Here is a 15,741-nt window from a genome sequence, read left to right as displayed (position 1 = left end):
GGTGATACCAGCGCAGGCAGGGCCTATGACCCTGAGCCTGGCTCGCTGTCTGTATTTATGCAGGTTGAGGTTCAGACAGCTGGTATTGTGTTGCTGATTGTTAGACTAATCATCTGCTCAATTACTCTGGAATTTGGAGCGAGGGATGAAGGAGGGGTGAAGGAGGGACAAGGGTCGTGTTCTGACAGATCAGCACTCTCTCCTCTCTCTCCCCCTACTCGCGCTCTCTCCCCCTACTCTCTCTCTCCCCCTGCTCTGTCTCTCTCCCCCACTCTCTCTCTCCCCCTACTCTCTCTCTCCGTCCTACTCTCTCCCCCTACTCTCTCTCCCCTACTCTCTCTCTCCCCTACTCTCTGTCTCCCCTACTCTCTCTCTCCCCCCTACTCTCTCTCTCCCCTACTCTCTCTCCCTACTCTCTCTTTCTTACCCCTACTCTCTCTCTCCCTACTCTCTCTTTCTCACCCCTACTCTCTCTCTTCCCTTCTCTCTCTCCCCCCTACTCTCTCTGTCCCCCCTCTATACTCTCTCTCCCCCTACTTGCTCTCTCCCCCTACTTCTTTCTTTCTTTCTTTCTTTCTTTCTTTCTTTCTTTCTTTCTTTCTTTCTTTCTTTCTTTCTTTCTTTCTTTCTTTCTTTCTTTCTTTCTTTCTTTCTTTCTTTCTTTCTTTCTTTCTTTCTTTCTTTCTTTCTCTGGTTGGCTAGAGGTAGGAGAAGTCACACCTCTGATCAGTGAGGAGCTACCAGAGTGACCCTCAGAGGAGAAAGTGAGCTTCATTCTGTATGCCTCCATTTCTGGCTGTCCATCTACCATGACCATTTAACAGGCTGTTAAAATCACATCAATAAATGTCACAGTGTTTAGTAGTGGGGTTATTGTTGGCTGTGTGAATGCAGAGTGTTGTATGTTTAACAGACATTCCCACATCACACTGTCATTAACCCAATCAGACCACACAGCTGTTCTGTTCTGGAGGAATCCAATCTGATTAACTCTGGATGACAACAGAGGAGAAAATGTTGTTTATCTTATTGGTGTTTGTCTCAGGGACCAGGCAGCCATAGTAGCACACCAGTGGAACCAGAGGTAGGAGCTTACTCTCCTAGAGCAGGACTCAAATTCAGTCGAACTCTGCAGCTGGTTGCAGATTCTGATTGAACATGGCCCGTAGAACATCACAGTGATAAGACCTTACATCTGGTACAATCACACTTGATATTCAGCGTGATTAGATCTTTATCATGAAGTGAATTCATTCCTGTAGCGTTGAGATCACAGTTTCAATGCTGTCAACCCCCGCATCTGACAAGTTCCCCAACTACAGACCCAGAACAGGAAGACCAACCGTTAAATTATTCATAATTTATTAATGACAAGTATTGTAATTGGATCAATGTGTCTGATCGTGTGAGTGGGTGTTTGATCAAAATGTGCAGGAAATACAATAACTATATTCAAGGCATTTCACATGCAGTAATACCTACTAAATGTAATCACGACTCCACTGTTGGATGCGTGTGACATCCTCTCGTCTCCTCTCCTGTCCTCTCCTCTCCTCCTGTCCTCTCCTCTTCTAAAAAGTATTATTTTTAAATAGTTACTACCGGAAAACCTATAATTCAAGTCAAGTATTGTCAGGCTAACTGTCTGTTCAGAGTACAAACTGCTCGCTCTGCTCCTGAGAGTTTCTTGGATTGAAAACATGTAGTTCTCCATGAGGAGGTACGTGAATGAAAAGAAAATAAGCAATGAAAGACCGCATATCCACTCAATGTCAAAATTAATATTTGTGCTTCACCAAGGAAAATAAATCCCAGTTGTAAAGGCCAGTTGTGTCGGTAGGTTCAGAGGCCGTTCAGTAACCATTTCAATCTGAGTGTGTGTTGCGTGAGGGATATTGGCTTTGGGTTCAGCTCAGCCTGTTCTCATTACGTTGCTTTAGTCTGTATAGCGGTTTGTGTGTGTGTGTGTGTGTGTGTGTGTGTGTGTGTGTGTGTGTGTGTGTGTGTGTGTGTGTGTGTGTGTGTGTGTGTGTGTGTGTGTGTGTGGACCATACAGTGCATTCGGAAAGTATTCAGACCCCTTGACTTTTTCAACATTTTTTTACGTTACAGCCTTATTCTAAAATTGATTTTTTTTATTTTCTTTCCCTCATCAATCTACATACAATACCCCATAATGACAAAGCAAAAACAGGTTTTTAGAAAATGTTGCACATTTATTAAAAATAAAAAAAGGAAATATTACATTTACATAAGTATTCAGACCCTTTACGCAGTACTTTGTTGAAGCACCTTTGGTAGCGATTACAGCCTCGATTACAGGCCCTTAGCATTGAAGACCATTACAGTAGATGCTGATGCAGAGGCTACATGCTAATGCTAATGAGTAGATAAATGCCCAGTGCTTTGATTCTGCTACTGCAGGCTGGGGAGGAGGGAAAGGGCATAAACATAAATATGGGTTGTATTTACAATGGTGTTTGTTCTTCACTGGTTTCCCTTTTCTTGTGGCAACAGGTCACAAATCTTGTTGCTGTGATGGCACACTGTGGTATTTCACCCAATAGATATGGGAGTTGATCAAAATTGGATTTGTTTTGGAATTCTTTGTGGGTTTGTGTAATCTGAGGGAAATATGTGTCTCTAATATGGTCATACATTTGGCATGAGGTTAGGAAGTGTAGCTCAGTTTCCACCTCATTTTGTGGGCAGTGTGCACATAGCCTGTTTTCTCTTGAGAGCCAGGTCTGCCTACGGCGGCCTCTCTCAATAGCACGGCCATGCTCACTGAGTCTGTCCACAGTCAAAGCTTTTTTTAAATTTTGGGTCAGTCAGGGTGGTCAGGTATTCTGCCACTGTGTACTGTCTGTTTAGGGCCATGTAGCATTCCAGTTTGCTCAGTTTTTTGGTATATTCTTTCCAATTGTGCTCCGCCCGTAGGGCGGGGCACAATTGGCACAGCGTCGTCTGGGTTTGGCCGGTGTAGGCCGTCATTGTAAATAAGAATTTGTTCTTAACTGACTTGCCTAGTTAAATAAAGGTTAAATAAAAAAGTAGTTCTCTTTTTGTTTTCTCATGATTTGGTTGGGTTGATGTCCTGGGGCTCTGTGGGGTCTGTTTGTGTTTTTGAACAGAGCCCCAGGACCAGCTTGCTTAGGGGACTCTTCTCTATGTTAATCTCTCTGTAGGTGATGGCTTTGTTATGGAAGGTTTGGGAATCGCTTCCTTTTAGGTGGTTGTAGAATTTAACGTCTCTTTTCTGGATTTTGATCATTAGCGGGTATCGGCCTAATTCTGCTCTGCATGCATGATTTGGTGTTTTATGTTGTACACGGAGGATGTTTTTGCAGAATTCTGCATGCAGAGTCTCAATTTGGTGTTTGTCCCATTTTGTGAATTCTTGATTGGTGAGCGGACCCAAGAGCTCACAACCATAAAGGGCAATGGGTTCTATAACTGATTCAAGTATTTCTTGCCAGATCCTAATTGGGATGTCACATTCTTCTCTCTCAGATCGTTCACAGCTTTGTGGAAGTTACCATTGGTGCTGATGTTTAGGCCGAGGTAGGTATAGTTTTTTTGTGTGCTCTAGGGCAACGGTGTCTAGATGGAATTTGTATTTGTGGTCCTAGCAACTGGACCTTTTTTGGAACACCATTATTTTTGTCTTACTGAGATTTACTGTCAGGGCCCAGGTCTGACAGAATCTGTGCAGAAGATCTAGGTGCTGCTGTAGGCCCTCCTTGCTTGCAGACAGAAGCACCAGATCATCAGCAAACAGTAGACATTTGACTTCAGATTCTAATAGGGTGAGGCCGGGTGCTGCAGACTGTTCTAGTGCCCTCGCCAATTTGTATATGTTGAAGAGAGTGGGGCTCAAGCTGCATCCCTGTCTCACCCCATGGCCCTGTGGAAAGAAGTGTGTGTGTGTTTTTTGCCAATTTTAACTGCACACTTGCTGTTTGTGTACATGGATTTTTTAATGTTGTGTGTTTTTCCCCCAACACCACTTTCCATCAATTTGTATAGAAGACCCTCATGCCAAATTGAGGCAAAAGCTCTTTTAAAATCAACAAAGCATGTGAAGACATTGCCTTTGTTTTGGTTTGTTTGTTTGTTTGTTAATTAGGGTGTGAAGGATGAATACGTGGTCTGTCATATGGTAATTTTGTAAAAAGCCAATTTGACATTTCCTCAGTACTTTGTTTTCACTCAGGAAATGTACGAGTCTGCTGTTAATGGTAATGCAAAGGATTTTCCCAAGGTTGCTGTTGACGCATATCCCACGGTAGTTATTGGGGTCAAATTTGTCTCCACTTTTGTGGATTGGGGTGATCAGTCCTTGGTTCCAAATATTGGGGAAGATGCCAGAGCTGAGGATGATGTTAAAGAGTTTATTTTATAATTTCATTTAGGATACCATCAACACCACAGGCCTTTTTGGGTAGGAGGGTTTGTATTTTGTCCTGTAGTTCATTCAATGTAATTGGAGAATCCAGTGGGTTCTGGTAGTCTTTAATAGCTGATTCTAAGATTTGTAATTGATCATGTATATGTTTTTGCTGTTTGTTCTTTGTTATAGAGCCAAAAAGATTGGAGAAGTGGTTTATCCATACATCTCCATTTTGGATAGATAACTCTTCGTGTGGTTTGTTTAGTGTGTTAAATTTTCCCAGAAGTGGATAGATTCTATGGATTCTTCAATTATATTGAGCTGATTTCTAACATGCTGTTCCTTCTTTTTCCGTAGTGTATTTCTGTATTGTTTTAGTGATTCACCATAGTGAAGGCGTAGGCTCAAGTTTTCTAGGTCTCTATGTTTTATTTGGATAGGTTTCTAAATTTCTTTCTTAGCTTTTTGCATTCTTCATCAAACCATTTGTCATTGTTTTTAATTTTCTTAGGTTGTCTGCTTGACATTTTTTTATTTGATAGGGAAGCTGAAAGGTCAAATATACAATTTAGGCTTTCTACTGCCAAATTTACACCTTCACAATTACAGTGAAATGTTTGGTCCAGGAAGTTGTCTAAAAGGGATTGAATTTGTTGTTGCCTAATTGTTTTTTGGTAGGTTTCTACACTACTTTCCTTCCATCTATAGCATTTCTTAATATTGTGCAGTTCCTTTGGCTTTGATGCCTCATGATTGAGTATTGCTCTGTTCAAGTAGACTGTGATTTTGCTGTGATCTGATAGGGGTGTCAGTGGGCTGACTGTGAACGTTCTGAGAGACTCAGGGTTGAGGTAAGTGAAAAGGTAGTCTACAGTACTACTGCCAAGGGATGAGCTGTAGGTGTACCTAACATAGGAGTCTTCTCGAAGCCTACCATTGACTATGTACAAACCCAGCGTGTGACAGAGCTGCAGGAGTTGTGACCCGTTTTTGTTGGTTGTTTTGTCATAGTTGTGTCTAGGGGGGCATATTTGGGAGGGAACACTATCACCTCCAGGTAGGTGTTTGTCCCCCTGTGTGCTGAGAGTGTCAGGTTCTTGTCCAGTTCTGGCATTTAGGTCACCACAGACTTGTACATGTCCCTGGGCCTGTAAATGGTTGATCTCCCCCTCTAGGATGGAGAAGCTGTCATTGTTAAAGTATGGGGATTCTATTGGGGGGGATATAGGTAGCACACATGAGGAAATGTTTCTCTGTTGAGATAATTTCCTTATTAATTTCAAGCCAGATGTAAAATGTTCCTGTTTTGACTAATTTAATAGAGTGGGATAGGTCTGCTCTATACCAAATTAGCATACCCCCTGAGTCTCTTCCCTGTTTCACACCTGGTAGTTTGGTGGATGGGACTACCAGCTCTCCTCTATACCATGTTTCTTGTAGGATGATAATGTCTGTATTTCAAATTTATTTGATGAAGTCTGGGTTCCTGCTCTTTAGGCCAAAGGCAGATGACCTCAGACCTTGTATATTCCAAGATGAGATAGTAAAATCTTTGAGTTCTGTAGTGTCTAGTGTTGTTTTCGTGAGGTTTAGGCCCGGACCATTACAGTAGGTGTGAGCAGAGCATGTTGAGCATCATACATACCTCTTAGGTTGCAGGATGGGGCTTGGGCAGGTGTATTAGCTCTCTCTCTAATCATGTCCAGTAAGCAGTAATCCTGGTGCTCTCTCTGCAGCCCCTCACTACACCAGGAGAGGCCTCCTCCTTTAAAGCAGTGGGACTAGAAGAACTCACTGTCGTGATCATCAGTTTTTGTTCTGTTTGTCAGCACAGTAAGCAGCAAAGACAACAACATGTTCAAGCCTCATCACAGGGCCCTAGATGAGGGGGTAGCTGAATCCTTAAGTTCAGGGTGGGACAGGAATGTTAGGAGAACACACACACACATACCACCTGGTTAGATCGCTTACTCACAGACACTGACACACCCCCTGAGACACACACACACACACACACACACACACACACACACACATGCAAACATACACATACACAAACACTACACAGCTGTCCGTCATGGATAAGAATAATACCAGTCTTGGCACCAGAGTTACCCTGAAATATTTAAAGCTGCTCTTCTCCAAAATAATGCTGATTTCACACCGGAGCACATAGCTTGCGCTCCACACATTCCTAGTGAAGGAGTAGATTAGGGTCGACCTCAAGGAGGCAATACTCCACATTCTGTTTATCTCTGTCTGCACGAAGACATTTCTGCACTGCAGCGTGGGTGTGTATGTGTACTGTCTGCCCCTCTCACTGGTGGACTTCCTGTCCAGACAGGAAACAGGAAATACATTCCTGGCGTAGAGTACCAGATAGGCAACAGACATGTCATGGTATCTACAACAACTGTCTGAGGAATTCACCCCCCATCAGCCTCATATTAGTACCACGTTACAGACATACAGGACTGAGTATGAGACTGAAACCTTGGATAGTGTAGGTTAATTTCCATAATCTCTTAGGACTTTGTAGACTTTTTAATGTACATGGAACAAAAATATAAATGCAACATGTAAAGTGTTGGTCCCATGTTTCATGAGCTGAAATACAGTGGGGGAAAAAAGTATTTAGTCAGCCACCAATTGTGCAAGTTCTCCCACTTAAAAAGATGAGAGAGGCCTGGAATTTTCATCATAGGTACACGTCAACTATGACAGACAAAATGAGAAAAAAAAATCCAGAAAATCACATTGTAGGATTTTTTATGAATTTATTTGCAAATTATGGTGGAAAATAAGTATTTGGTCAATAACAAAAGTTTCTCAATACTTTGTTATATACCCTTTGTTGGCAATGACACAGGTCAAACGTTTTCTGTAAATCTTCACAAGGTTTTCACACACTGTTGCTGGTATTTTGGCCCATTCCTCCATGCAGATCTCCTCTAGAGCAGTGATGTTTTGGGGCTGTCGCTGGGCAACACGGACTTTCAACTCCCTCCAAAGATTCTCTATGGGGTTGAGATCTGGAGACTGGCTAGGCCACTCCAGGACCATGAAATGCTTCTTACGAAGCCACTCCTTTGTTGCCCGGGCAGTGTGTTTGGGATCATTGTCATGCTGAAAGACCCAGCCACATTTCATCTTCAATGCCCTTGCTGATGGAAGGAGGTTTTCACTCAAAATCTCACGATACATGGCCCCATTCATTCTTTCCTTTACACGGATCAGTCGTCCTGGTCCCTTTGCAGAAAAACAGCCCCAAAGCATGATGTTTCCACCCCCATGCTTCACAGTAGGTATGGTGTTCTTTGGATGCAACTCAGCATTCTTTGTCCTCCAAACACGACGAGTTGAGTTTTTACCAAAAAGTTATATTTTGGTTTCATCTGACCATATGACATTCTCCCAATCCTCTTCTGGATCATCCAAATGCACTCTAGCAAACTTCAGACGGGCCTGGACATGTACTGGCTTAAGCAGGGGGACACGTCTGGCACTGCAGGATTTGAGTCCCTGGCGGCGTAGTGTGTTACTGATGGTAGGCTTTGTTACTTTGGTCCCAGCTCTCTGCAGGTCATTCACTAGGTCCCCCCGTGTGGTTCTGGGATTTTTGCTCACCGTTCTTGTGATCATTTTGACCCCACGGGGTGAGATCTTGCGTGGAGCCCCAGATCGAGGGAGATTATCAGTTGTCTTGTATGTCTTCCATTTCCTAATAATTGCTCCCACAGTTGATTTCTTCAAACCAAGCTGCTTACCGATTGCAGAGTCAGTCTTCCCAGCCTGGTGCAGGTCTACAATTTTGTTTCTGGTGTCCTTTGACAGCTCTTTGGTCTTGGCCATAGTGGAGTTTGGAGTGTGACTGTTTGAGGTTGTGGACAGGTATCTTTTATACTGATAACAAGTTCAAACAGGTGCCATTAATATAGGGAATGAGTGGAGGACAGAGGAGCCTCTTAAAGAAGAAGTTACAGGTCTGTGAGAGCCAGAAATCTTGCTTGTTTGTAGGTGACCAAATACTTATTTTCCACCATAATTTGCAAATAAATTCGTTAAAAATCCTACAATGTGATTTTCTTGATTTCTTTTTCTCAATTTGTCTGTCATAGTTGACGTGTACCTATGATGAAAATTACAGGCCTCTCTCATCTTTTTAAGTGGGAGAACTTGCACAATTGGTGGCTGACTAAATACTTTTTTCCCCCACTGTATAAGATCCCAGACATTTTCCATATGCACCAAAAGCTTATTACTCTCAAATGTTGTGCACACATTTGTTTACATCCCTGTTAGTGAGCATTTCTCCTTTGCCAAGATAATCCATCCACCTGAAGGTGTGGCATATCAAGAAGCTGATTCAACAGCATGATCATAACACAGGTGCATTTTGTGCTGGGGACAATAACAAGCCACTCTAAAATGTGCAGTTTTGTCATACAACACAATGCTGCAGATATCTCAAGTTTTGAGGGAGCGAGCAATTGGCATACTGACTGAAGGAATGTCCACCAGAGCGGTTGCCAGAGAATTGTATGTTCATTTCTCTACAATAAGCCACCTCCAAAGTCGTTTTAGAGAATTTGGCAGTACGTCGAACTAGCCTCACAACAGCAGACCACGTGTATGGCATCGTGTGTGTGAGCAGTTTGCTGATGTCAATGTTGTGAACAGAGTGCCCCATGGTGGCGGTGGGATTATGGTATGGGCAGGCATAAGCTACAGACAACAAACTCAATTGCATTTTATCAATGGCAATTTGAATGCACAGAAATACCATGACGAGATCCTGAGGCCCATTGTCATGGCGTTCATCCACCGCTATCACCTCATGTTTCAGCATGATAACGCACGGCCCCATGTCGCAAGGATCTGTACACAATTCCTGGAAGCTGAAAATGTCCCAGTTCTTGCATGGCCTGCATACTCACCAGACATGTCACCCATTGAGCATGTTTGGGATGCTCTGGATTGACGTGTATGACAACGGGTTCCAGTTCCTGCCAATATCCAGCAACTTTGCACAGCCATTGAAGAGGAGTGGGACAACATTCTACAGGCCACAATCAACAGCCTGATCAACTAGCTCTATGCGAAGGAGATGTGTCGTGCTGCATGAAACAAATGGTGGTCACACCAGATACTGACTGGTTTTCAGATCCACACCCCTGTGACCAACAGATGCATATCTGTATTCCCAGTCATGTGAAATCCATAGATTTGGGCCTAATGAATTTATTTAAATTGACTGATTTCCATATATGAACTGTAACTCAGTAAAATCTTTGAAATTGTTGCATGTTGCGTTTATATTTTTGTTCAGTATAGATGGAGTTCTGAGTAAAACTTCAAGGCTGTCCTTCATATCATTCCTAAATCATGCTGGGTGATGTCCAATGATCAGATTTGATACAAAAAATTACATTTAGCTATGTGTACTTTGAGTCAGCTCTTAAAGATGTATGCCATGTTTGCCAATAGAACTTAGCAATTTATTACACATCAATAATTACATTTCTCCACACATACAGAACACCAGGGAACATGACAACACAGGGTTGGTGAAAAACAATTAGGAACAATCAAACACTTTATGGAAATGACAATCACTTCAGATCACAGTACTATATACAAAATATATTTCAGTCAATTACACACATTCAGCTAGTTACACACATAGCACTATATTAAAAGATCAGAAAGAGGCTTGGCTGAGCGGTGTTCCCACAAACTACATTCTTTAAACAGAACCATCATGTGGTATACTAGTTCCCAAACAGCCAGCTAATACTTTTGGTACAAATTAGGAACAACTATGACATGAAGAGTAGTCTTGAAGAGTAGTCTATACTTCTCCAGAGGGCTTTCTGAGAAACCTAAAACCACCCTGGAGTTCTGAGTTCTTCTAGTGAGCGGAGAGTCTTCTAGAGAATGAGTCCACAAAAAATGTGGTTCCAGGAGGTTCTATTAGAGCTGATCACAGCTCAGTGACAGGGTGATGTCACTGTGATATCATATCCTCTCTCTCAGAACCAAACAGCCTTCACTTTGTCCTGATCCAGACCTGGAGAAAGAGAACAGCATAACATCAACTTTTATATAAAACAACAACGTAGCATGCACGTAGACATGTGAGAGAGAGAGTGCGTGTGTGTGTGTGTGCTCCAGGTCAGCGGCTTACCTGAGTCATAGATATCCAGGGGTGTGTGTAGAGCTGCGGGCCAGGCTGAGGGGGTCAGGGTGGGGGGGCTGGGGCTGGCCTGCTCCACCTCTGTCTTCACATCGCTGTGTATCCCTGGGCTCTGGCTGATGTGTGTGGTACTGTGTGTAGTACTGTGTGTGCTGTGTCCCACAGGGCTGTGGGTTAGGGGGCTCTGAGTCTTCACACCAGGCAGGAGCAGAGTGCTGAACCTGGGTTCTAGGCCTGGGCCATGGGACGGGAGGGAATGTAATACTGGGTGTGTGTGCCGGGGGTGCATGTGTGTGTGAGGGTGTGTGTGTGGGTAGACGTCGTGGATGTGTGTGTAGCTGGCGGAGGTCTGGGGGCTGAGGCTGTAGGCCCAGGGGTCAGGGAGAGAGGTTGGAGGAGGTTGGCTGGGCTGGGGCAGAGCGTGGCCTGTCCAGAGAGCTATGTCTGGGGCATGGAAGGCTGCAGGGCTGGGGGAGAAGTCTGGGTGAATGGACAGACAGGGGCTGGTCTGGGACTGGTAACCACCACCCCACAGAGAAGAGGACAGAGAACTACACTGGCCCTCTGAAAGAGAAAATAGATATAGTCAGTAAATGATACACAGACATTCATGTAAACAACCTAAAGGTTACCAGTAGTGCTGAGCGATTAGTGCTTTTTGAGGTTGGTTCAAATGCCCTATGCATTATGTGGGTTGAATGCTGTAACACAGAATAAAACAATTAATAAAAGTACCATGATGGTAGTGACTGCCCATTACTGCTTATCACTTATTAATCATCATGTATTCACATTACTTTACTTTAATAAAAGCTTTCAGTTTTTGTGTATATTACATTTGTGTTATTTGATGACTTTATTTAATTCCAAGTCATCATCTCATCTCTATAGAGCTGCTGCCTATGCTCTCTGACAAAATCACAATTTTAGTAGTTCTTCAAAGTAAATAAGGCATATTTTATGACTGCTGAATACCAACTATTAATCAGTGGTTTCCAAACTGTGGGGCTCAGTCCGGCTTTCAACTTACTCTTGAAAGCTGTAATAGTAGAAAGCACAAGGTGCAATCAGTATTCCTCTTGTCATGTCAGTCATTGCATACCTTAGAGAGCTATTTATAACTTGTCAAAAATGTCCAGATCAACTAGCCCAAGTTTTTTTGCTAAGTTTTGTAGCCCATAGATTTTGTAGTAATGTTCGAGTCACTCAAATATCACATTAATGCACATTAGACATGGCAAAATGTATAGAATTGCAAGAAGATTAGCTTTAAAACTGCAAAGTTTTCTCTGCACCCCATGACAAAATGTGTAGAATAGCAGGAAATAAGATTTAAACATGCAAAATGTTCTCTCCGCCAACAAGAGGTGTGTGAACAGTTTGTGTCATGAACAGTACTTGTGCCCATAGAAATAGAGGTGGCGCGCAGGGGGGTGGGATGTTCCCCAATACTGGAAGGGGAGCCTGAGTGAAAAAGTTTGGGAACCTCTGACTTAGATAATGTATTCTCAGGTAGAGATACCTCGCGAAGCAACTGCTCTCTTACCCTCTCGATCACGCGTTCTTCTCTCTTCTCTGTCTCCACACAGACTGGATTATGGTCATTGTAGTTAATTACCACGTTTTCTGCACTAACTATGTAGAATATTGTCCTGTTGGAAACTACAACCCCCAACTACATCTCACAGTTCGGGCTTGATCTGATTTATCTCTAAAGAAACTGAGCATTGAGCTCAGAAAAAAACAGAACGAAATGGAATTCTAATAAATGAACCAACGTTGGTTTAAAAAACAAAAAATACCCTATATTTCGGTTAATCGCTCAGCACTAATTACCAGTGAAGAATTTCTATCGGAAAAGGTTTTTAGGTACACTAGGTTTTTCCACAATTACATTTTTATTATTATAGATAAAAAGTAACAGTAAAAGATAATGAACCCATTTGAATAACACTGTTTTCAGATTACATTAAAATTATGAGTAATGGTACGAGTGTCCCTGTGTTTTCCTACCTTTCCACAGTCCAGCCGAGGCAGAGGTGTGTATGGGGGGGCACCTGGAGGTCTTGGTCTCTCCAGTGAAGGTGCTGGGTTGGCTCAGAGCCCTGGAGAAATGCTCATCCACCACATCCCCGATGTCGCCGTGGAAATAGGTGAACAGGACACACCTGGAGCTCAGGTACTCTGCCTCAGCCGGCTGGCTGTCCTTCCCAGACCCCCAAGAGCCCCCAAAGCCCCCCAGCCCAGAACCCTCCAGGCCTTGTCGGACCCCCTTCTCCCCAGCCAGCCTCCCCCCTCCACCCCCACGCTGCTGTTGCTGTCTCCCCCCTGGACACTGCTGCTCTGTGCTGTCCTGCTGCATCCTACTGTAAACACCCAGCTTCTTCTACAGAGATACAGAAATAGACCGAGAGGGAGAGGGAGAGAGAGAAAGGGTTAAAGTACGAAAAATGTATGCCACAGATTCAGCCATGAGAGCACCAGCCTGTCTGTCTATTCAGCAACACAACGATCAAACCAGATGATTCAACGTGTATACATCAACTGAACAAAATACATCAATGCCCTTGTTAAAAGTCATACTAGCCAGTATAATTACTTCAATTCTCTATGACCTCTATTTTAAGAAAAACGAATCATCTTTACAGACCGAAGTTTATCCAAGAAGTTGTAGGATGTTTCTCCGCGTGTGTTCTGGTGAAAGTATGACGACAATGCAAATGCTCGTGGCGGTTCCAAATGGAACCATCATCATCAACATTCCTGAGTGACAGTGACGAGCTCTCATTACATCACCCTTCTGATGGAACGAGGAGTCCGAGTCATTCTGCATGACCTGCTCTAACTAAATACACCACGAGAAATGACCGCTTCAACTTTTCAACTGGTAACTTTTAGAGTTCTGTGATACCCAGGACTCTTCGCTGTGAACTGACATCTGCGACGCGCCAAAACATTGCTCACGAACTGTATTCGTGCGTAAAAGCGCAAATTATGGGAACACTAAAATAGCCTAGTATTAAAAAGCAAACATATACTACGCCATTACTATTTCAGAGCAGTGCGTTGGTTCGTCTAGTCTGGACACCCACCTGTTGCTGGTGATGATGGTGATAGTATGCCGCTTTGTAGGCTGCTGTCGCTGCTGCTGAAGACGCAGGGAGGTAGTGAGCTCCATAACTCTGGTGAAACATCACATCCAGACAACTCATAACTGGGACGAAGCTGGCAGGGGCTCAAAGAGAAAGACAGCCTGGATCAGCGCTCCTCAGACGGATGTAATCCTCAGGTCCACCGCTGCCTCCATATAAACCATTGCGGTGACAATAGACATGCCGTCGGTGAAAGGCGCTGTTTGCATAAAGACAATACCGAGCCAATAGGACCAACACCTCCTACTGAGCCGAACCAAACCCGAGTGAAAGCGAACATAAGGTACCCGACAAACTCCACTTGGCCAAGTTCTTAGAAGCGACGCTGATTGGAGGAAAGTTTTAACGGTACTCTATGGGCTATGGAGAGGAGATGAGGGGGGACTCTGCGCGTACACGCCCACGGAGCGCAAACCCGCGGCTCGGAGAAGAGAGGTATGAGGTGTGAGTGTAGCAGCCACTTGAAGATAGAATTTTGAGGCTATCAGTGAATTCTAATTGTGATCATCGTCAGATAAGTGAATGTAAATATCCAGCATTGTGTCATGGACTATGTTTCATTTTATGTTATAATTTTAACCCATTGAGTGTGGCATGTCTATTTGGGGAATTCCATATTATTGTAGAACTTTGGCCTAGTTTTCCAGTAAACTTGGCAGGCTCTGACATGACCAAAAAAGGGGAGAAAGTGGCAGACACAGGTAACTGCCAAAATAAAGGAAACACCAACATAAAGTGTCTTAATAGGGCGCTGGGCCACTACGAGCCGCCAGAACAGCTTCAATGTGCCTTGGCATAGATTCTACAAGTGTCTGGAACTCTATTGGAGGGATGCTACGCCATTCTTTCGTGATAAATTCCATAATTTGGTGTTTTGTTTATGGTGCTGGAAAACGCTGTCTCAGGCGCCGCTCCAGAATTTCCCATCAGTGTTCGATTGGGTTGAGATCACACACACACACACACACACACACACACACACACACACACACACACACACACACACACACACACACACACACACACACACACACACACACACACACACACACACACACACACACATAGCTTTCCCTGTCTCTGTTTGCTCTTCCTCTGCTGGGGCTGCTGTAGTTGCTGTGCTGGGAGACTCCTCATTATTATTAGACTCACTAACACAGAGACTACTGGGCCTTTCAGCACGCACCCCAAAAACAACCGATGTCAACATTAGTATCTACTTATATCACTATATTCATACTTCACTAAATAAACCAGTGCAACCAACAAACTGTACCACACTGACTGCATTCAGTTCCAATTCCATATCAGAAATATATTGCTTTTCCACACACCCACACCTTTTAGATCTATTACTTATAATAAGAACCTGTGTGAAGGGGCCAGGGTTTGGTTTGGAACAGGGCCCCTAGCTGTCTTTGGTCCTTAGTTAGGAACTGTCAGTGGAAGATGTCAATGAGTGATCTGCTGACACCTGCTGGTAACATCACATAGTTTACAGATCACAGAGAGTGTTCTCACCATATAATTACATATAGAACTTCATAATAAGATCTCTGTGGGTCACACCACTCCTCTCTGGCCCTGAGTAAACCTAACCTTGTGTTTCTCACATGGCTGGTGCTTCTGTCCCATATTTAGACACGAATAAAGGTATTATATGGTCCTGGCCTGTGATTTCAGGCCCAACTCTGTAGATGGTGTGTGGATCGTGTCAGTTTCTGTAGAATATTGACAGCTGTGCTTGAGAGGCTGTAAACAACACACAAGTGCTGCTGATGGTTATTATGAGGATATTTTTTAGGAGAAGAGAGGTGAGCCTGCAGAGCACATTAAGGTGCTGCCTGACCTGGTCTGGTCTGGTCTGGTTCGGACCCTCAGTATACAGTCGTAGTCAAAAGTTTTGAGAATGACACAAGTATTGGTCTTCACAAAGTTCGCTGCTTCAGTGTTATGAGATATTTTTGTCAGATGCTACTATGGTATACTGAAGTATAATT

The 15,741-nt window shown here is 43.6% G+C and overlaps 1 protein-coding gene across 1 annotated transcript; it reads right to left on the bottom strand.

Moving 5' to 3' along the window:
- Positions 1-10,425: 10,425 nt before the first annotated feature.
- vgll3 (vestigial-like family member 3) lies at positions 10,426-13,801 on the bottom strand (the record flags this gene model as incomplete). Its single annotated transcript, XM_084179417.1, has 4 exons — positions 10,426-10,463; positions 10,581-11,171; positions 12,603-12,975; positions 13,682-13,801. 4 exons carry the CDS (start codon positions 13,799-13,801, stop codon positions 10,426-10,428), a joined length of 1,122 nt encoding a protein of 373 aa, XP_084035543.1.
- Between the last annotated feature and the right edge of the window lie 1,940 nt (positions 13,802-15,741).

Source organism: Coregonus lavaretus (genome assembly GCF_964263955.1).
Source record: "Coregonus lavaretus genome assembly, chromosome: 16".
In the NCBI taxonomy this organism is placed as follows: Eukaryota; Metazoa; Chordata; class Actinopteri; order Salmoniformes; family Salmonidae; genus Coregonus; species Coregonus lavaretus.
The sequence above is the reverse complement of the archived record's forward strand: the minus strand, read 5'-3'. Positions and strand labels throughout refer to the sequence as shown.